We start from the raw sequence: 21,980 nt of genomic DNA, 5'->3' as shown, positions 1-21,980 counted from the left end.
TGGCTTTTGGACTGCATCTGACTTGCCCTCGGCCTCCGCTGCCCCTGCAGCCGTGGCATCGTTTCCAGCTGTGCAGTGTGCTTTCCGTGCACGGGGTGCAGCCCCGCGGGCGCGGCCAGCACGAGACCGGTCGTGTGCCCCCGCGAGCGCCTGAATCTTTGCACGGGGATGAATTGCAGAATGCATTTACAGCTTGTTGTGAAGTTGTTGTGAAATGAAGATTGCAGCTTCTAAAGCAGACTATTTTCTGTTTTGACTGTATACCAGCAGTTGGAATACTTGCTTTAAAAAAAAAAGGAAAAAAGAAAAAAGTGCACGACTGTCTCCAGATGGCCTCTCACTGGAGGGAGTTTTACCCTGGCACAGGGGCCAGATCTGAGCATCTTGTCCAGGGAATGGACCGGGATGCTAACTGCCTGCACGCAGCAGGTCATTTCCCAGCTTTGGAAAGGTCTTGCTCTGCACAGAGAAGTATTTTCAAAAGAGATAATTCATAAGTTGTGCTCAGCGGCCAGCACAGCATACTGAGATCTTTGGAAAAGTGAGGCCACGTATACATGGCCCTAAATGTGATTCCCGTTTCCTTTGTGGAATGGATTGAATAATTAATTGTGACTAATGGCGCAAACGTGCTTTTTCCCCTGCTTGTTGGTTGTTGGTACGCTTCCCCTTGTGTCTGTGGAAGCTGTTTGTCCGTAAACACTTGCTGGCAGCAGCAGCTCTGGTTTGCTGACAGACGTGCGGCCCAGGGGCTGCGTGTGAGCTCTTCTCCCAAACGCTCCCTGGCTGCTCGGCTCCTCCCTGCCGGGCAGGGGTCCCTTCCTGCCGCCGCTCAGCCCCCGCCTCGCCCCGCGCAGGGGCCGAACCCCCCGTTGGAGCGGGGAGAAGTCCCGGCGGACGCGTCTGTGCCTGGGAAGTGCTGGTGGCCCTAGACCGGGAGCTGGGAGTCGGGGGTCGTGCTGGGACGCTCGGTGCCCCCTGGGGTAACGGGTGCCCGGGTGGGACTCGGGGCAGTGCCAGGAGCTGCCGCGGGATCCAGGACGTACGGTGACACGGACAGTGACGCGGCTCCCGCCCCAGCGTGGGGACAGGCAGCCTTCAGCTGCGACTCCTCCTCGCGGGGCTTGCTGAGAGTAGAAGGTCAAAGCTCAGCTACACAGCTGGGCAGAGGCACGCTGGCTTTTATTCCTACAAGAATAACCATAATGAAGGTTGGAGACAGTATTCTCATTAAATTGGTACGTACTTATAAAAATAAAGATGCAGCGATTAGTAACTGCAAAGAATGGCCCCTACTTGTATCACTGCAGCCACGAGAGCCTCTTGCTGGTACCGAAATACTGAATGGTGACGTTCGTAACTTACTAAAATTTCCAGTCACCCGTTAGCTGACACCCGGGATCTCGCAAGGGAGTATCACCTTTGCACCAAGGTGTTTCGTTGCACAGATCCTCAAACAGGGCTACGGGCCACGGCTCCGGGTTTGGTTTAGGCAGCACTGGTTTTTGGGATGTGTTTTTTACCATTGCCTGCAAAGTGTCTTGGACTTTTTATGATTGCCTTTTTTCATCTGGCAGCGTTCAAGAGCTCAAAATCCACCTCTAGGAAAGGAGCAGAGCATAGATGCGGTTTTTAGGTGTTTTGCTCTTTTGTTCCTTTTATGCAAACGCCGCAGCAAGCGGTCATTCCTGTCTTTAGCGTGTGCCACGAGGCTGTCTTGCCTTTGGCTTTCTCTTGCCAGCAGCTGGTAGGAGGTTACTGCTGCGACGTACGAGCCTGGTTCCTCCGCAGGGGCCGGCAGATGGGCAGCCCCGTGGCCCGGCGCCTCGTGGAGCTCCTGCCCGGTGGAGCAGGCACCCGGCTGCAGAGGGGGTGCAGCCGGGGCTCCCCGCCCCTCCGGCCGATCTCCCCCTCGGTCTGGGTCTCTGTGGGAGGGGGGATAAGGGGGTCTCCTCCAAGGGCTCGAGAACGGCAGAGCAAAGGCAGAGGGGCAGGGGATGTCCGGGGCTGGTGTGCGATCCTTCTCGGGGGACCCGCGTGAGTCCCACTGGTTCATTTGCTTCTACCACCTGCAGCGAGGGCTGCCCGTCCCCCCCCGCCGCTTTGGGGTCTCTTGCAGACGTGTGGCAGGAGGAAGCACCGGTGTCTGGTGGCAGGGAAAGCACCGGATTTGTATGACTCCCTCAGCCAGAGAATAGGAGTGAAGACTAACGGGAGGCAGGCCGGTGGATGTGAAGGATGAGGCTCTCGGCCGTGGGGAACGTGAAGCGACAGGACGAGCTCCCAGCGCGTGAACGAGAGCGGAGGCGCTGGGGGCCCGGGAGCGCGCGGGGGTCGGAGGCATCCCCAGGCCGAGCAGGGCTGGGACCCGGCAGGAGCAAGTCTGGGGGAGGCAAGGAAGGGAAACCCCTTGGAAACCACGGCCTTGGCATAACAACCTGGATTCCTCTCTCTTCTTTCTCCGTGACTGTGCTTGGTGGGCTTATACACCTCTTTTTTTGTCTGTGTTTTTGTCTCCACCCAGGGCAGTGACGGTGACTCAGTGGATAAGAACAAATGCTGCACACTATGTAACATGTCCTTTACCTCAGCAGTGGTGGCCGAATCGCATTACCAAGGGAAAATCCATGCCAAAAGGTTAAAACTGTTGCTAGGTGAACAACCAACATTAAAGGCCACAGGTAGGTCCAGAGCCAGCGAGCCGGAGCAGGAGGGTCCGGCGCGGGGCGGAGCGGGCTCGCTGTGCCGAGGAGGCACGGCCGAGGCGCCGGCTCGGTGCCTGCGCGGCAGAAAATGGATAGCTGAGTGGTGAAGGCCGGCAGAAGCAGCTATTCATTTGTGTTGCTGTCATAACAACCTTTAAAAACTGCTGATGCTCATTATTGTCTGCTTTGTTCACGTACATCAGTGGTTTATCAGCCAGGGCTGGCCTTTGTACGAGAGCCCTATCTCTGGCTCCACGCTTCCGAAATGTTTTGCTCGGTGGAAGACAATCTCTCCTCTGGGCCCGAATAGCCAAGCCTGGCTTTAATTATCAGAAGTTATTCGACAGCTCAGCTAATACATTTAATAAACCTTTCGTGTTGCTGTACAGAACAGCATATCATTTGCTTTTACCTTAGAGGGAAATCTAGTCTTTAAAAACCGTTGGATCGATTGTCTTTTGATTTTTGCCCAGATGGGTATTCATGCTTTCCTCCACGGTGATTGTGATAATGCAAGCCTATTAACTCTCACATTTAGAAAGTCAAATGTTGGAACCGCATAATTTAACCATCTTATTGTTTGCTTAACCATAAAGTCCCTGCAAACTGCTAATATACTGCGAAACAAAACTTCCTTTGTGCTCGTCGGGCCAGAGGATACTTGAACAAAATATGCTTCATGCTAACCAGGCAGGATAACTGGGCTGCGGTCCTGCAGACAGATGTATTTCAGTGTTACCACCAGTGGCACTTCTGTCCGAACACAATATATATTTAGCTGTGCATTTTACATCCTGCCTAACACGATGCGCACAAATCCTAGATGTGATTCGGTAAGGGGGGTTGGCTGTCTGCGTGGTTTTTGTTGCTTGTTTAGATGCTGACGCACAGAATATCACTCGTCCTTTACCAGGATTGGCTTGGGAAATGTTATCGCCTTTGCCTGAGGGAACCCGGGGAATCACTTTAGATGGTGGCTTACTTGTTTTAACTAACGAGCGCGCTCTCAGAAGGCTGCTGAAGCGAAGGTGCGGCAGAGTTCACCGAGGTGCATCTGGAAACTGCCCGGTGCTTTGGGTACCGGCTGCGAGTCCCGCGGGTGCAGCGGCGGGGGGTGCTGGCAGCTTCTGGCCGTCCCCGCAGCGGGCCAGCAGGACGGATCTGACCGGGACTAACGTGATCGTTTGCAGCTGACTCACTTAGGAGTCCTCAGGCTCTTCTCTGCAGCTGGTGAATAATTACAAGGGCACCGAGAGAAGCAGTGTACTCGCTTATGGTATTTAATTGTCCAGCGCTTGCATTAGCGGTCAGAACTCCATCCCTTGTGTGCAGCCTTCCAGCGAGTTATCCTCCAGCACCAAGGGACCTGCCAGAAAACCTAGTATTTCTGGTCAAATCCAGGTGAGCTTCTGAGGGTCACGGGGGTGCTGGGTTTCAGGGAATAGCGGACCGATTTGGACCGATTCCCACGTAAGCCGACGATTCGGCTTCACCCGCCAGCGGGGAAGGAGTCGCTGTTTTCACCTCCGGGACGGTCGTTGCGGGCAGGACCCCGCGGGTCTGGTGCTGTTTGGGCAGGTCAGAGGGAGCCGCCGGGAGCTCGGGGTCTGCCTGCGGAGCTGGAGCCGTGCGACAGCAGATGGACAAACCCTGGGCAGTGGTTCTTGGTCGATGGCAGGAGGGAACTGACCTCCGCGCAGCCGGTGCCGGTGGAGATCTCGGACTCTGGTGAACCAGCGTTTCTGTTAATGAAATCGGAGGCGCGCGTGGCCTGGCAATAGGTAGATGAGAACCAGTCGTACCCTCTCCTTTGTTAGAGACCTCTCTGAAGCGGTGCCGAGGCTGACTTACTGTGGGGTCTGTGCTAGACCATGCGGCGACCAGCCGTGCCACGCTGCCCATGGATACAGAGGCTGTAGGGCCCTGTTGAGGCAGGGCTTTCCAAGAGCTGCAACTTTGCGTTGTGTTTTTGTCTAATTTTTTAATGGTCTGGATCAGCCTCGCAGAGGCTCTGAGTGAGCTGCACCATGTGCTCCGAGAGTAATGGGCTCTTCAGCTGTAGTAATCACTAGGAAAGAGTAACTCAAGGACTCATCAGCCCTTCCAGACACTTCATCTGATGAAGCGGAGCTGCAGCAATACATTAATAAGCACCTCCTTGCTCTCCAGTAGTTCTCAGAAATGTGCCCTTTGGACACAGCATTTTTCTGGGCTTCCTACAGAGTCACCCAGCATTTTTCCACTGGATTTTTCTCCCAGTCCTTCATGGCTGGCACCGGGGAGCTTTTAGTCTCCCAGACAGAGCTTCAGAGGCTCTGGTGCTCGCGAGTCCTGGGAGCCGGCCGCGCGCAGCCCCGAGCGTGCTGGGTGCTCCCGGGGAGGAGCGTCCCGTCCCCGGGGCTTCACGCGTGTCTGCGACGACAGCGTGGCCTGGCTGCGGTGCGGCAGGGGGCTGCGCAGGATTCGAGTGGTGGCTGTGCTGTTTTCGATAGGAGTTCATCGCTGAGATTATCTAGCCATTTTTCTTCCCCAGCTCCATGGAAGGGCACTCCAGAGGCTCCTGTACGTCGTCCTTAAAGCCCTGGTTGCCAGAAGGCCTGTGGACGCTTCAGCTTTGAGACCCCTGTGATGGAGGCTGGAAGTGCTGGTGGTGGAGCTGTCCCTTGCTGCGGTTCCCCGTAACTCCCTGGTGCTGGGAGCGCTCGGTCCCAGAGCCCCTCTGGCCGCGCTGGAGCTGTGGGACAGGGACGCGGTGCTTTCCACGTCACCTGGTGGTGGGATGAGTCGGGTTTGTTTTCCCTTTGATTTCCTTAGAGGAGATAAATAACATTTAATATAGGGTTAATCTGTGCAGAAGTAAGCTGCTAACTTGCAGCAATTAAGAGGTACCGATAATCACCGACGTGTTGCTGCTGAGGGATCGACCCCTTCAGGGGCTCTGGGGCCCGGGCAGCTGAGCCCCGTGGCGGAGGAGCGGGTGCTGGCGGTTCGGGAGGCACGCGCTCGTGCTTGCGGTGTAGCTGGGTAGCGTCCTTAAAAGAGATCAGGCTGCTATTCTGATCGTAACACGGTAATCCTTCAGACGGTTAAATGGGCTGAATGTTTTATTTGGTGTTTCCCTAAGCTCTTGCAAGTAATTTTTTAACTTTCATGTGTGATCAAAAAAAGTGAGACTCCATACAAATATTTGAACTCTCATAATCTTTTAATTAAAAAAAAAAAGCTTAAAATGTCTTCAGAGTTCCCCGAGTGCTCTTGTTATGGGTGAGATTAAACATGTACAGTTAATCTGAAAAGGTATTTTAGTGGCAGTAGGCAAGTAAAAGTAGGTAATAACCTCCAGATTGCAATGTCTGATTTTCAGCCTTGCACAAAAATTTATTCTGCTACCCTAAATTGTTATGAAATTCTGTGTTGACCATTTGCTTAATTAGTGGGTCTGCGTGTAAAGGGAGGAAAGAATTTGTGAAATTCTTTGCACGACTGTCTTTGCAGAGTCATTTTGTTCACACAGACGTACAGTTGCCTCTGTGGAGCGTAGCATCTCTTTAAATTGCACAATAACAAAATGAATTTAGGGGACAAAACGAAGACTAATGAATGCAGTTGAAACTGCAGGAGAAATTGAGGAAGAATTCTTGAGCTGTTTGAAGAGCAGCATTTTCCAGTAAAGAAAGAAGTGCATTGAAATATAGGTAATACTCTCAGCAAAGGTGAAAATTTGAAATTTTTACGTCTGCCACTGGAATTCCGTTCCTGGTCACGGTCCCTGGAGGCATCGGCCCTGAAACGCGCTGTGCTGCAAGGCTGCCCCGGGACCTGGAGCCAGAAATTCCCCGAGGCTTCACCGTTGCAGAGCAGCTCCTCTCCAGACACGGCGTCCTGCGGCTTCGCCCTGGACTCGCATCTGTTTCCAGCTGGAACGCGGCAGAGGGAAAGGTTTCTGCAGATGCCTCCTCTGCTGCTGCCGTCCGACGCGTGTCAGTGCTGAGCGTTCTTCCCTGCGAGCGCGGTAGTGCCAGAGCACTGCCTGATGCTACACCCGCGAGCAGCTCGGGGGCTTCCCAGTGAGTTTCATGCTGCAAGGTGAAATGTTTCTCTCAACTCTGCCGAGCTGGTAAAGAACAGACTTCCCTCTCCTCACCGTGGAGGTTGCCTCAGTCCCAAACTCTGAGCAGCCTGTGCTCTGCATGGCGTACGAAGCGGTGCGAGGCATGACCGTGCATCCTGCTCTGTGCCCTGGCAGTTCTGTTCCTCCCCGTTCCTGCCAGATAATCCAGGTGTGCTTTCTGGTCATCTGAAGCTGCAGCATCCGTCACCGGCCTTTGGGAGGGCTCGGATCTGTTTTGCAGATGCACGTGGACACGCTAGCGACTGCATTTTGCCTCCCAACAGACCGCTGCTTGATTTTCTGGGTTTTCTGTCTCGCCAATCCTGTAGAAAATTACATCTATTCTCGGTTCCCTTACGGAGTTATACCTTCCCTTTCAATTCTGTCATCTGAATGAAATACAGATCTCTCCTTTCTCTGCTGGTGCTTTCAGGAGAGGGAGAAGTGCCTTAACAGTTGGGTTTTTCACAATAGGAAAGTGACGTCTCATCACTACAGCAAAATATTTGTAATCTTCTCTGTTGCTCCTGCAGTACATGGTTGTAGCCCTCGGAGGCTTTCTGTCACCACTAGTGCTGATGAATTTCTCTTGTCATTTCCAACATCTTGTGTCAGTTTGGATCCAGTCATCGGTATGAGTTACAAAACGGAGAACTGTGGGGGGAAATAGCTGCTGCCCTCACGGATCAAAGTGTGGGTGCCTGCAAGCATCGTTTCAGGAAGGTGGAGATGAGCCCTTCGGCACCGGCAGTGCCGCCCGGCCGCCGAGAGTCACGGCTTTGGGAGCTGCCGCGGCTGCAGGGCCGGGGCTGGTGTGCGCCAGCTCCCGGGAGGGGAGATGCCGGCACCGGGGTCCCCTGCGTTCGGGGCGAGGAATACGGGTGTGATATTGCCGGCGGGAGAAGTCACCTTGGCTTTTTTACCTCCTTGTTCTCTAGTTCCTAGCGTGGGGTTTGCGTTTCAGATGCGCGGAAGGGGACAGAGTAAATGGCTTTCAGGCTGGGGTGCGAGGATCCGTCCAGCAGCGCCTGGAGTCGGCCTTAGTCCCAGGTTTGTCTTCTGCAGAAGATTTCTGCATTTCTCTGGTGCCCCGTTGTCGTGGCTCAGTGACTTTCTCGTCCTCGTGCTCAGTTCCTGGAGAGTGGCAATGATAAAAAGTTGAGTGCCATTTAAATACAGCTATGAATAAAAAGCTTTGCATGCAAGAAATAAGTCAAACATTAGTTCATTGCCAGAGTGCTAAAGTGTTTCTAACTTTGTATTTTGCTTCTTGCAGCAAAGTAAGGCTTTCTCACTTCCCTCCCACGGCAAAAGGGAACGTAAGGCAGACTGTCATGAGCTATTTAGCATTTTGAAATACTTGAAATAGTCAAACTAGCAGCTTTTATGTTTGTGTTTTAGGTGGAGAAACATTTTTAACATTTGACATTTTGTGAGTGTTTATTATTAATTTTCGTGTCACTGCTCAGGGAATGATGATATTTTCTGTTCTGTAGTAGTTACGTAGCACATATCAAAATGATAAATCCACGTTTGTGGAGAAGTCAACTTTCATCTATTTCTCTTCAGGAGGATTTGGAAGACACAGGATGTTTTCATTAATTGCCAGGCTGGGTTCAGCATGCCGTAGGACTAGTGGTAGTTGTAAATGGAACCTGAGGAATGCGGCTTTACAAGAAAATATTTTGTATTGCGCGTGCTAAAAGGAAATCCCTGCCGTGCGGGAGCACCCGCGCGACGTGGGCGGAGGGGCCGGCGCTGGGTCTGCGCAGGGTCTCTGCCGTAGGGGCTGCAGCCCACGGGGTCGGGGGCAGCCAGGCGTCGTGGTGGGCTCGGAGCAGGGCTGGGGTGGGTGCGGGGGGCTCTGGTGCGAGCCCCGGGAGCAGGAGCGCCCGTCCCACGGACAGCCTCCCTTCTGCGCTGCGTTTGGAGGGGCACAGCCACCAGCCTCGTCAAGAGGGGCTTGGACGCGCAGCCACGGGGCCGCCGGCCCGGCCGATGGCTGAGCAGCAGAGGATGCTGCGGTCGTATTTCTTTAGCGAGGGGGAGATCTAACTCCTGCGGACACCACCAGCTCTCTGAACTTCAGCCTCCCCGGTTCCCCTCTGGCGGCAGCTAACATATAAACAAGGAGAAAGCCGACTGAAAGATCTGATAGATTTAACTTTATAGCCTGGGGCCTGGAGAGCAGCAAGTCAAATATATCAAAAGGCTCCTGGACTGCCATAGTAACTGGCGGTTTATACTGGTCCAGATGCCCAGACATCTCTGCAGCCCCGTCCCGGTGCCTCGCACATGCCCCAAAGTGGCTCAGCCCCGTCCCCGGGCACCGGCAGCATCTGCGGGGCTGCGCCCGGTCCCGGCGCGGGCGGCTCTGGGCACCGGCTCCTTCCTGCGGGGAGGGAGCGCCCGCGGGGGGTCACAGAAACACGTGAGGAATAGGCGAGCTACGCTCGCTTTTCACGAGTCAAGCGAGTGCAAAGTCCGCGTAATCTTAGTTTGGACAGGCAATATTGTTATTTCCGAATGTTCTTAATCGCCGTGTGTTGGCCCTGGCCCTGCTCTTTGCTGTGCTTTGCGCTTTTGTTTATGTCGCGGGCACCTCGGAGGGGCTGGGGGTTGTCTCTCGTGCTGGAACCGTAGGTGTCAGAAAAGATGTTGTTTTTAGGAGCAAAACACAGCCGGGTCCTTCCCAAGCCCTGCTGCTGCCCACCGCTCTGTCAGGAGCAGCCTTCAGGAGGCAGCACGGCAGCCGCTGGCCTCAGCTGCCTCGGCAGAGCCGGAGGCGCAGCCCCCGGCCCCGGCACGCTGCAAGGGGCGTCAGGGCCGCGGGGCCCAGGAAGAACGCGTTCCTTGTTGGCGTTGTGCCTGGTTCCTGGCTAGGCTGGTTCGGCGGAGGGCGGGCAGAGATCAGGCAGTGGAATCCTCTGGTGGGGAGAAATGAATCCAAACGAGCGGGCGGGCGGTTCGCGAGACAGCAGAACGAGGAGAAGAAATATCTTCCGCAGGAGCTAATTGTGTAATCCCTTTATTAACTAGTCCCCAAAGAGCTCGTTTCGCTCGTGCTGCGCAGAGCGCTGGTGGCAGCAGCAGAAGCGAGGGAGCTTCCCGGGGCGGCCTGGCCAGGAGGGTGATGGTGCCTCGACCAGCCGCCCGGGCCGCGAAACTCCAATACCCTGGCCGTTGTCATCAAAACCGATAGAAGCCTATAAACCCCTGGAAACTGATAAGGTTGTAAGTAACGTTATATGTGAGATACAATTTCCTCGAGGAAAGTTAATAGACATCCCTTCCCGAGCAGGTCAGCAGAAGATTTCTAACAATATTAACTTTCTGGAGCCGCGGAGTCAATCACAGCGGGCCTCAGTCGTCATTACGTGTCTAAAGACATCCCTGTGTTGCGCACGGCTGCCGTTCCCGGTACCAGACACCGAGGCGCGTTCGTCACTCGCCAGCCCGTGCTCTGCTCGGGGCTCAGCTGGAATAGCACAGGGCCTCTTGATCAAAGGGGAGCGATCGAGCTCCTCTTCACCACCTTAAAATTTGCCTACTCTTGTATCGTGGAGAGAGTGGGTTTGTTAATTATTTAGATAGCAGACATTTCATCTGGAAAAGAAAAGAAAAGGAAAGCCACATAAAAGGGAATTTTTGAATGAGGTGTGATAATTAAGTGCTAGTCATTGTATATTTTTGTATCCCAATGTTATCTGAACGTTATTTTACTTTAAACTGTTTTTCCATGGCTTTGTCACTTACATAGTACAAAGTGGGAAAACTGTGGCAAACGAGGTGCAGCTCCATTATGTAAAGACTAATCACCCGTTTTTCTTTGAAATTATTTGGGGATCATGTTTGTGTTCCCAGGTGGCCTCTTGGTGAATCTGAAGGGAAATAGGATTAAACTAAGGTCGTGGGTTGCTGCTACCTGTAAGGTTGCTGCTACCTGTCAATTCACAGTGTAAAGATAGGTGAATGAGGGGACTGACTATCGAATATTTTTTTCATCTGTGACAATTTACGATTACTACAGCTTTCCCTATTCTTTCTGAGACCAAATAAATTGAAAAATAAGAATCGTGAGGTATTGATAAATCTGTCTCTCTATCTTGAGAAGTAACTTTGCATGTTTTGTTTGTTCTCCACTGGCAATTTTTCCTGGAAGTAGCAGTTTAAGCAAGATAAGTTTAGCAGGTTTAGTCACAACAGTGGTAAGATGTGTAACTGCACGGAGAGCATCCTCCTTTCCCACCTGGTGAAATGCAGATAGCTGGGGAACAGTCCTGTGCTATCCTTTCATGCTGCTGTTTTTATGAGAAACGGTAGATTTCCGAGCAGTACCGTCCAAAATATCCAGTGGGACCCTGTAACTGCTGCTAATTATTCCCCGCATCTAACGTGGGATCTGCCTCAGGCTCTGCTGTTATTCAGACAGCAGCACCAGCCTGGAAGAGCTCATGTCTGAACGTTTCCTTTTGCAGAAACCACCCTGAGCTCCCTGAAGCAGCCGCACACGGACGGTCCCCCGGCGGTACCGTCACCGCATCAGCGGAGAGACTCGGACAGATACTGCCAGCTCTGCGCGGCCTGGTTCAACAACCCCATGATGGCACAGCAGCACTACGATGGCAAAAAGCACAAGAAGAACGCGGCCAGGGCCGACCTCCTGGAGCAGCTGGGGAAGACCCTGGACCTGGGAGAGCTGAGAGGTGAGAGCACCGGTACGCGGAGAGCACGGACCTGCTCCCCGTGGGATCTGGTGACCACGGCGATGCCGCCCTCGCCTGCTGCGGTCGCTGTTCCTCTGGGCAAGTGGTGCAGGGGAGACTGCGGTGCTCTCGCTGCTTTAGGAGCTTCCTGCTACCGTAAAAAAAAATCCCCTCCTCTGCAATGACAGTCTGCAGCTTTAGCAGCATCTTTTAAAAGTTGTTTCCTAGGTATTTCTTTTCCTCTTCCTGAAATAGTCCCTTCCATTAGCACACGCTTCTGTCCTCTAGCAGATGCAGACTGTCCCTGAGCTGCGAGAGGAGCTCGCCTTAAAGCGCTCAGCCCCGCAGGGAAGGGGACGGGGATGTTTGTTGCTGGAGGCAGAGCACTCCCTACATCTCCCTGATGGGGAGCGGGGCATTAGCTGTCTTCTGTGACTTAATTAGTGCTTGTAAAACACGGCGATGGCCCTGGGTCAGCAGCAGAAAAGAGGAACGGAGCATTTGCCGTGGGTGTGTTAAACACAAGTTTTCCGTGTTCCCGCCGAAGGGAGAGCAGCCGTCCACCCGCCTGCCTCTCCGCCCGCCCATCCCGGCCCCGCCGGGAAGGGCTCTGCTACCGGCGGGGTCCCTGCGGGGGCTGCACCCTGGGGTCACCCGGATTTGGGCCTTGCACCCCTCCGGGAGCCCCCTCGTGCGGAGCGGGGCCCGGCCGCAGCCTGGCCAGTAGCCACGGCTGCCCGAGCCCCCGCGCATCCCCGGCCCCGCTGAAGGGCCGGCTCCCTCGCACTGCGCCTGTTGATGGAGATGTGCTGAGTACAGTGGCTGAGGCTGCGGCCGAGAGTGGATTCTGAGCAAAGCGCTTTCTAACATAGAGGAGTAATTACAGGGGGAGGGGTACGAGCCTCCTGGTGGAAGTTTTCTCTGTGGTCTTGATTATAATCCGGTATGCACACAACGTATTTGACTCAAGCAGGCTGAGGAAAAAGTGCAGGTTTGATTTTCACAGCCATGCGGGAGAGGAAATCTGGTTTGCCAGCAAGACATTGCATTAACGTTTTAAAATATCTTTCTTTTTTTTCCTTGCTAATGAAATAGTTTTCCTTTAAATACTAATGACTATGCAGTATATTGTGCATTTCTTGATCTCACATAAACCTTGTAGTGGTTATCCAGATCCTTCGTGTGCTACCTAGCGTGACTCATGATGCCATCAATGATTCATGTGGCTGAGTCACTGCCCGCTGTTGAAAATATGCGGGGAAATAAAACCTGGGACAATAACATGGAAGGGCTTAGTACTTTGAGCTGTGCCAAGCTCAAGAGTGGCTGAGGAGGCCGTTGACTGTAAATAAATCAATTGTGAAGTGTTTTATTCATTTAGCTTGCACCTAGGAGAGTTGAAATTGGAGGGCTTTACACACTCATCAGCCCGTGCTGGCTTTTAGCTTTACGGTGGTTCTGTGCGTGGTTGGATGCGCAGCTGAATCTAGCGTGGTCCTGCCGGCGCGGGGCGATGGCAGGAGAGCGGGCTGCAGAGCTGTGCCGCGGCGGCCCCGACCCCGGCTGCAGGGGGAAGCCAGCTTTGGTCCCCTGGTCGGACACTGCCAGGCTGCTGTTTCGGAGCCTGCGGTTCACGGGTGTCCAGTGCTTTCTAACGCCGACGAGCTGCGCAGCCAGACTCGGTGAGCCAAGGAAGATGGGAAATCCTCTTTTTCACAGTTTTTCTTAACTGGGAGGTGTGATACGCTCTCCTGTATGCGTTTAGCTGTGAGGCTAGAGCAGATCTGTACAGATGTAGAAGGCAGATCTCTGCAAGAGCCAACACAGAATGAGATCTGCCTTCTGTCCGAGAAAATAGCCTTACCTTGGCAGACAAAGTCATATGTGACTTCAAGAGAAATGATAAGAGCGGCAGATCGGAGATACCCAGAGGCGGTCTGTCCCAGGCTGTCAGCGAAATCTCGCCTGACCATCGCTTTCGATGGCCGGCGGGTTTGGCGTTCGATAGGGATTGTAGCGGTGTGCTCTCCTTGCTCTGCGCTTGTTTTGCTACCTCGGTGTTCGCTCGAATACAAACTCATTTCCTTTCCACACTACCCCCAGTGGCTTCTCCCATCACAACTTAAATATTAAATCTATTTTGACTACTGTGCAAGACAAACATTTGATGCATTGTGTGAGCCTGGAACAAGCAGTGTCGGTTGAAGTAAAACATTCCAGCAGCCTTTGATGTTTTGATAATGGCTATAATAAAATATTTATTGATAAATATGAATGTGTATTTGGAGAAATAAGAATAGAGATATATTTTTGGACAACTGATATTTATAGGAAACAAAAGCATTGATTCTTCTTGCCAAGTGCTCATCCTGCAATTTTGAAGACTTATTTTCTTCTCAGAAATGAGAAAGAAGAGGAAAAAAAAGGAAAAAGAAGCCTCGCTACAGTGCCAGTTCTCTGGTCTGTGTTGAGGTAAAGCTGCCATACACGCCGGTGCGCAGTCACGCCGGCCGCATGCTTTGGCCGCGTGGAGGGCTCTCGGCGGGTTGTTCGGCCGCGCGTGCCGCTGCTCCGGCAGGGTCCAGCCCCGTCTCTCCCAGCGGCTTCGTGCAGCTTGCCAGCCTTGCCAGCGCAGCTGGTCCAGGGCCCCCTGCTCTGAGGGCTGGCCTGGAAGCCCCTCTGCTCCTACTCCTTAGCAGAGCCCATGGACATACCCTGAAAGAGGAGGAAACGAAGAGTTTCCTCCTGCAGAGCTGCCTCCTCTAGCTGCCGCTGCACCCTGGCCGATCCTGGAGCAGATCACAGAAAGACAAAAACCGGTGGGTATGGTGACAAACCCTGAATTCTGGGCTCTTCCCCAACAGCTTGCGCCTGTTCAGCAACACGGAGCAGAAGCCGCTCCGTCGGAGGCACCGGTGCGGCTCCGTCTGGCAGCTCTCGCCTTCCCACAGCCTGCGCCAGGCAGAAAGCGAATTGCGTGTTTGCTCCATCAGGTCACGTTTCACCAGTTTTACTTCACGTCTGGCATTATCCGTCGCTGAGCTCTCTTTCATTCCTCCTCGAACGCAGGTGGGCTCTGCAGGGGCAGAGGCCTCGCAACAGAGGCTGGCGGATCTCATTCATGGGGAATTTAATTAATAAGGGACTCTGCTTATTGCTGGTGCTGAGCCGAAACCCCACAGCAAAACACTCTCTCTTTGAAGGCTGGCGCAGTGTTTGAAAGTCTGGGCTTCGTTAAGTGGATTCGGTGTGTCCTTTCCTTTCCTAGATGTACGCCTTTGAATGAACAAAATGAGCAGAAGACTTAGCGTACAGACAGACCCTCCTTCATCTCGTCAGGGTTCGTAACCTGCGCTTCAGCGCCTTTTGCCGACAACAAATGACTTGCCAAGGCACCTTGGGCTCTCTTTGATGCCTGCCAGTAAAACTTGAATTCTGCGTAGCGACGGAGACAGATTCAGGGCCAGCCTTGTGTACCTGGAGCTGATTAGATGGGATCCTGTAAACCGCAGGAGCGCGGGTCCTGGTGCGCTGGTCCGCTTCCCGGGGCACTTGGTCCCTGGTGAACGAGAAAAGCACCGGGCCCTGGAGCAGACGCTGGTGCCTCTCAAGGGGATTGCACTGTGAACCCCTAAAATAAAATGCAGCAGCCTCTGCAGGAAAGCAGAACCGGGACGGCTGCACAGGGATGTTGTCACCTGAAGCCTTTGTATTTTCAGGTAAATTGTCACAGTTGCAGATGCTATCTTGAAAAATCAGGCAAAGAGCTGAGTTTCATTTTCCTTCTCAGCTCATAATTTCTTTGTATGCCTTATAAATACTTTTCGTTCTGTGCTGTCACTTTTGGTTAGTAAAAAGCGATTTAACAAGTACTCCCCTGGAGTGTGTTTTAATGCATTTTATGCAGAATGACATTAATGACTTTACTTGTTAATATTTTATTTAATGGATATAGGAGCACATTCAATTTTACATGAGTGCAGGGTAGGGAATGCTGATGTGTCGTGAGGATGCAAAAGTAGATGTGAAGCCAGACAGAGCCCAGCATTTCCTAACAGGCTGCTCTGGTCGGGACCACCTTCCTGTTGCAGACTGCCTGCTGGGCTAATACTCAACTCCAGCATGCTTTGGTTGGGCGCATTTTATGAAACCACGGTTTCAGCCAAGTTGGCAGCTTTGGTAAGCTCCAGTGAGATCAAAGACTGTTAATTTTGATACTCTGGAGGTGATGGTTGCCTGGGGTTTCAGCCTGCAGTTTATCTGAGGCTAGTTTCCTTTCTCCGTGTCTCGTGAGATGTGCGGGGTACGCTGGGGCACAGCTGAAGTTGAACAGAGTTGAGCTAGGGGATACGGAGGCAATAGGAGCCAAGAGGGAAACGCCAGTGAAACGCCTCAAAGCACACAAGGGCTGTTCCTCTGTGAAGGAGACACGGACGACAGCCCAGCTGAAGTGCCTCTACACCAATGCACGCAGCATGGGCAACAAGCAGGAGGAGCTGGAAGCCATTGTACATCAGGAAAACTATGATATGGTGGCCATCACGGAAACATGGTGGGATGACTCGCACAACTGGAGTGCGGCGACGGATGGCTATAAACGCTTCAGGAGGGATAGGCGAGGCAGGAGAGGTAGTGGGGTAGCCCTGTATGTTAGGGAGTGTTTGGATAGTTTAGAGCTCGATGATGGTGATGATAGGGTGGAGTGTCTATGGGTAAGAATCAGGGGGAAGGCCAACAAGGCAGATATTGTGGTGGGAGTCTGTTACAGACCACCCAACCAGAATGAGGGGACAGATGAACTATTCTATAAGCAGCTGGGAGAAGCCTCACGATCGCTAGCCCTTGTTCTTGTGGGGGACTTCAACCTACCAGATGTCTGCTGGAAATGCAATACAGCAGAGAGGAAACAGTCCAGGAGGTTCCTGGAGCGTGTGGCAGAGACCTTCCTGACACAGCTGGTGAGGGAGCCAACGAGGGAAGGTGCCCCGCTGGACCTCTTGTTCATGAACAGAGAAGGACTTGTGAGCCATGTGATGGTTGGAGGCCGTCTTGGGCAGAGTGATCACGAAATGGTAGAGTTTTTGATACTTGGAGAAGCGGCGAGGGGGGTCAGCAAAACTGCCACCTTAGAATTCCGGAGGGCAGACTTTGGCCTGTTTAGGAGACTGGTCGAGAGAGTCCCCTGGGAGGCAGCCCTAATGGGCAAAGGGGTCCAGGAAGGCTGGACATTCTTTAAGGAGGAAGTCCTAAAGGCACAAGAGCGGGCTGTCCCCAGGTGCCGAAAGACGAGCCGGCGGGGAAGAAGGCCGGCCTGGCTGAATAGAGAGCTTTGGCTAGAACTCAGGAAAAAGAGGAGAGTCTAGGACCTCTGGAAGAAGGGGCGGGCAACTCAGGAGGACTACAAAGGTGTAGCAAGGTTGTGCAGGGAGAAAATTAGAAGGGCCAAAGCTGAGCTAGAGCTCAATCTGGCTGCTGCTGTAAAAGACAACAAAAAATACTTCTTCAAATACATTAGCAGCAAAAGGAGAGGTAAGGAGAATCTCCAGCCCCTAGTAGATGGGGGAGGGAACACAGTGACCAAGGATGAGGAAAAGGCTGAGGTACTTAATGCCTTCTTTGCCTCAGTCTTTAATAGCAGAGCCAATTGTTCTCTGGGTACCCAGCCCCTGAGTTGGAAGATAGGGACGGGGACCAGAATGGAGCCCCCATAATCCAGGGGGAAATGGTTAGTGACCTGCTGCACCACTTAGACACTCACAAGTCTATGGGGCCTGATGAGATCCACCCGAGAGTACTGAAGGAACTGGCAGATGTGCTCACCAAGCCCCTTTCCATCATTTACCAGCAGTCCTGGCTAACTGGGGAGGTCCCTGCCGACTGGAGATTAGCAAATGTGACACCCATCTTCAAGAAGGGCCAGAAGGAGGACCCGGGGAACTACAGGCCTGTCAGCCTGACCTCGGTGCCGGGGAAGCTGATGGAGCAGATCATCCTGAGTGCTATCACACAGCATGTAGAGGATAACCAAGGGATCAAGCCCAGCCAGCATGGGTTCAGGAAAGGCAGGTCCTGCCTGACCAACCTGATCTCCTTCTACGACAAGGTGACCCACCTAGTAGATGAGGGGAAGGCTGTGGATGTTGTCTATCTGGACTTCAGTAAAGCCTTTGACACAGTTTCCCACAGCATTCTCCTGGAGAAACTGGCTGCTTGTGGCTTGGACGGGTGTACTCTTCGCTGGGTAAAGAACTGGCTGGATGGCCGGGCCCAGAGTGGTGGGGAATGGAGTTTACTCCAGTTGGTGGCCGGTCACAAGCGGTGTTCCCCAGGGCTCTGTGTTGGGGCCAGTTCTGTTTAATGTCTTTATCAACGATCTGGACGAAGGGATCGAGTGCACCCTCAGTCAGTTTGCAGATGACACCAAGTTGTGCGGGAGTGTTGATCTGCTGGAGGGGAGGAAGGCTCTGCAGAGGGACCTGGACAGGCTGGATCGATGGGCCGAGGCCAATTGTATGAGGTTCAACAAGGCCAAGTGCAAGGTCCTGCACGTGGGTCACAGCAACCCCATGCAACGCTACAGGCTTGGGGAAGAGTGGCTGGAAAGCTTCCGGGTGGAAAAGGACCTGGGGGTGTTGGTTGACAGCCGCCTGAATATGAGCCAGCAGTGTGCCCAGGCGGCCAAGAAAGCCAATGGCATCCTGGCTTGTATCAGGAATAGTGTGGCCAGCAGGACTGGGGCAGTGATTGTCCCCCTGTACTCGGCACTGGTGAGGCCGCACCTCGAATGCTGTGTTCAGTGTTGGGCCCCTCACTCCAAGAGAGACATTGAGGGGCTGGAGCAAGTCCAGAGAAGGGCAACGGAGCTGGGGAAGGGTCTGGAGCACAAGGCTGATGGGGAGCGGCTGAGGGAGCTGGGACTGTTTAGCCTGGAGAAAAGGAGGCTGAGGGGAGACCTCATCGCTCTCTACAACTGCCTGAAAGGAGGGTGTAGAGAGGTGGGGTCGGTCTCTTCTCCCAGGTAACAAGCGATAGGATGAGAGGAAATGGCCTCAAGTTGCGCCAGGGGAGGTTTAGACTGGATATTAGGAAAAAATCTCTTCACTGAAAGGGTTGTCCAGCACTGGAACAGGCTGCCCAGGGAAGTGGTTGAGTCCCCATCCCTGGAGGTATTTAAAGGACGTTTGGGTGAGGTGCTTAGGGACATGGTGTAGTGGTGGGCTTGGTAGTGGTTGGTTTATGGTTGGACTCGATGATCTTAAAGGTCTTTTCCAACTTATATGATTCTGTGATTCTGTTTTGGTGGAGTTCATGTCATGCTCGAGACTTTTCCTGTACAAGGCCATCTCAGGATGCCAGATTTCAGGTGAGAGGTCCTGCAGCCCTTGTCCTGCCGCAGGAATGACGATCCCGGGCGCGAGGCGAGCGGCAGTGCGGTGTTGGGGAGCACGGTGCGGCTTCTGGTGTCATCCCGACCGGCCGGTCCAGCCCTGGCAACGTTTCCGTCCACCTAAAACGTACCCGTGTGTGCTAGCGGATGTGCGATTCTGCTGAGCACGAGCGAGTTCACAGAATCGGCCCGTTCTGTGGCCACGTTTTCCAGGTGGGGGGAAGAGCCGCTGCGGTGGAGCAGCGCCGAGTCCCTCCCGTGCTGGACGCGGGGAGGAGGGACAGGATTCCCCTCTGTTCATCATCGTGAGCAGCCTTGACATGTTGGTGGAAAAAAATCTGTGTCCCCAGTTAGGAACTGTAATCGCTGATGGCGTTTCCACCTACACAAGTAATTAAGATTCAATAAGGCTGCTGTTAATGTATGCTGTTAAATTAGCTGCTGAGCATTAGAACCTGATTACCTTAATTTAAAGTATTACCAGTTTCTTGCTTCCCCAGTCCCGATCTCTGCCGAGCGGCGGTCACGGCATGGTCCGAGGGCTCGGTCTGCAGCAAGGTGCTGACGCACTGCCCGTGCCAGCCGCACGCTGCCTTTTCCATCCTTTTCCCTGCGTTGTGGCACGAATGTACGTGGTTTGTGACTCCTGTGGGCTTAATAAAGGAAACGGGAGCTGCCAGCTGTGGAGAGAGGGCTTGACTATAAAACATTGCTGCTACATCAAGAATAAATTCAGTAAGGAGAGCATCCATAAGTGTATTTGCAATTTGATTTTTTGTTCTGTGCCACATTGTGACACGTAAAGATATAAGTGACTATTTAAATACTTCAGTATTATTGCTCACTTGCTATTTTCAAGTGCTTATCTGAATAGTTTTGAAATATTTTTAAAAGATGTTTATGTTGGACCAGATTTCTCGGTGAGAGATGTATGAGGTGTTTGAGAAAAGTGGGACTCTTAGTATAGCTAGTGTCTGAAGTTCAAAAAAGGAAGAGTGATTTTTTGGGAGTCTGGAGATACAGCTGGGGAACGGTAAGTGGGTATATAGCCTATGCAGTTAATTATGGTAAGCAAAAATGATCAAATTTGAGAAGGCCGTACATTACTTGTTCTAAATGAATTGTTTTAACAATTTCTGCAAAGAAATAATGCTGTGGAAAGTCAGAAGAGACTATTACATGGTACATTAAAACTGTTCCTCAAGAGCACAGCAGCCCATGGTAAGAATTCCACAACTCTGGTATTTTTAAGCTGAGCCTTTCAATTAAGCTTGAATCGCTCTGTTCAGATCTTCATGGAAGTGAATCAGTGCAAAGCAGAAACCTGACCACAGAGACTCTAAAATTTGCAATTCCCTTTTTTTCTAGGAGGACAGGACAGGCATTACTTTAGCATCAATGGTTTACCGTAATGCCAATGTACGTGTAATGTCAGTGATGCTAATGCAGTCCGTAATGCCAAGGGAATTATTAGGATGTTAAAATACAAAAGAGAAGACGAGAGAAGAAACCACTCTCTGACACTCGGCATAGTAAGGGACACAACAGAATCAGGGTCTGGAAACACTTGAAGTCTGCATTTATATGCTTAATTCATGTCAGGCTTTGCCCTACATACCGGGAGTAAGAGCTCTCAGATTGCTGTCCCTCTCAGGGGTGTCCAGGAGGGAAGCAGGCGTTTAATGTACGTTCAGCCGGTCTTTGTCTTTTCGGTGAAAACATGTTAGATGAGGCAGAGAAGTGACTGCTTCTGTACATCTGCTCTGAAACCGCTGTACTCTTTCCCTAAGGCAGGAGAATAATGGAGTTAAATTGTAGTTACGCTGCAGGGAGCAGAGAGCCCCGTCCCGTCCCAGGGGCTCTGCCGTGCTCGGGTTTGTACCGACCCTCCCTGTCTTGTTGCCAGGCTTGCTCCATTTGTAGAAACCAGAAAGTGTTTTGTTTTCCTGCCCTCTGTGCTCGCAAAGCGCATGGGCACGCGGCCCTTCCCTTACGCTGTGCCGTCGCGGTGATGCCGCCGGCACAGGGCAGGCATCCCTCCAGCCCGGGATGCCGCTGGCGACTGCTGCCGGCTCCGTGTGCTTGGGGTCCAGGTTTTGACCCCTCAGGGCTGTGATGCCGCCCTGGTCCTCTGGGCCCGGCGAGGGTCCTGCCGCGAGCACGCCGGCGCCGGGATGCTGCCCCGGCACAGGGGCTGGGGACGGCGGGTGTTGCGGAAGGGCAAGGAACTGGTTTTGTTGTTGTTGTGGCTCCTAAAAGAGGATTCTCATTTCTCCCACAAAAAGTAGATTTTGAACCCAACTAGTGGCCATCTCTCGGCCCATGTCACTTCCTTATGGAAGAGGAAAGTAATTTAAAAAAAAAAAAAAAAGAGAGAGAGAGAAAGAAACAAATGGAATCTGCTTTTGCAGCTTTTGCAGGTGTGGAGGAACTTCCCTGGCAGCATCATGTTCTTCCGTGATTGCAAAAGTCATTGAGGAATGTTGTGGGTGAAAACCTGTCTAGAAGGGCAAAATAGAACAGTAGCGTGTAAATAATGACTGAAGCAGGCTAATATCCTCTCCAGAGGGAGGGAGGAGTGCACCAGGGCACTAAGAATAAATGCCTCAGAAATGGACTAAACGCCGCATTTTCCCAGGAAATCTAAACTGACACAAATCAAAAATAATATCAGCCGTTTTCAGCAGCCACCGGGCAGCACGCTGTCTTGGGAAAAGGCCTTTTCTCCTTCACCTCTAATTCTGATTGCTGCCTGTCTGCTGGGTTCCTATTTTTAGATTTTCAGCTTTTCAGAGGTGACAAAGTCTTTATTTCCTTGTCTGCTGAGAACTGAAAATACTCTCAGCCTCAAGTCATTAAATTATAATTCTGAGATGCAAACTGTTAAATGAGGAAGAAATAATTTTCCTATTTAGTACAATAAATAGTGTTGAGAATAGCATTTTTTGTATCTCTCTGGGCATCTCGGGCGACTGTTTTTCTCAGGCTGCGCTGTACAGAAGTTGCATCTGTAACCCTGGACTTCTTCTTTAACCCTGACCTTTTTCCCCTTCCCTGAGACCCACCCAGGA

At 52.5% G+C, this 21,980-nt stretch overlaps 1 protein-coding gene across 2 annotated transcripts in view; it reads left to right on the top strand.

The window, feature by feature from the left end:
- The window catches only part of ZMAT4 (zinc finger matrin-type 4), a 74,504-nt gene that overhangs the window by 41,619 nt on the left and 10,905 nt on the right, over positions 1-21,980 (top strand). The window contains exons 4-5 of one of the 2 annotated variants that reach the window (XM_075523508.1): positions 2,525-2,681; positions 11,295-11,534. In XM_075523508.1, the coding sequence (XP_075379623.1) occupies positions 2,525-2,681; positions 11,295-11,534 (397 nt within the window). The remainder of the gene's footprint in view (positions 1-2,524; positions 2,682-11,294; positions 11,535-21,980) is intronic. The other variant, XM_075523509.1, reaches the window with a different exon arrangement.

This window comes from Mycteria americana, chromosome 23, assembly GCF_035582795.1.
Source record: "Mycteria americana isolate JAX WOST 10 ecotype Jacksonville Zoo and Gardens chromosome 23, USCA_MyAme_1.0, whole genome shotgun sequence".
NCBI classification, from domain to species: domain Eukaryota; kingdom Metazoa; phylum Chordata; class Aves; order Ciconiiformes; family Ciconiidae; genus Mycteria; species Mycteria americana.
This window is presented reverse-complemented; position numbering and strand designations above follow the sequence as displayed.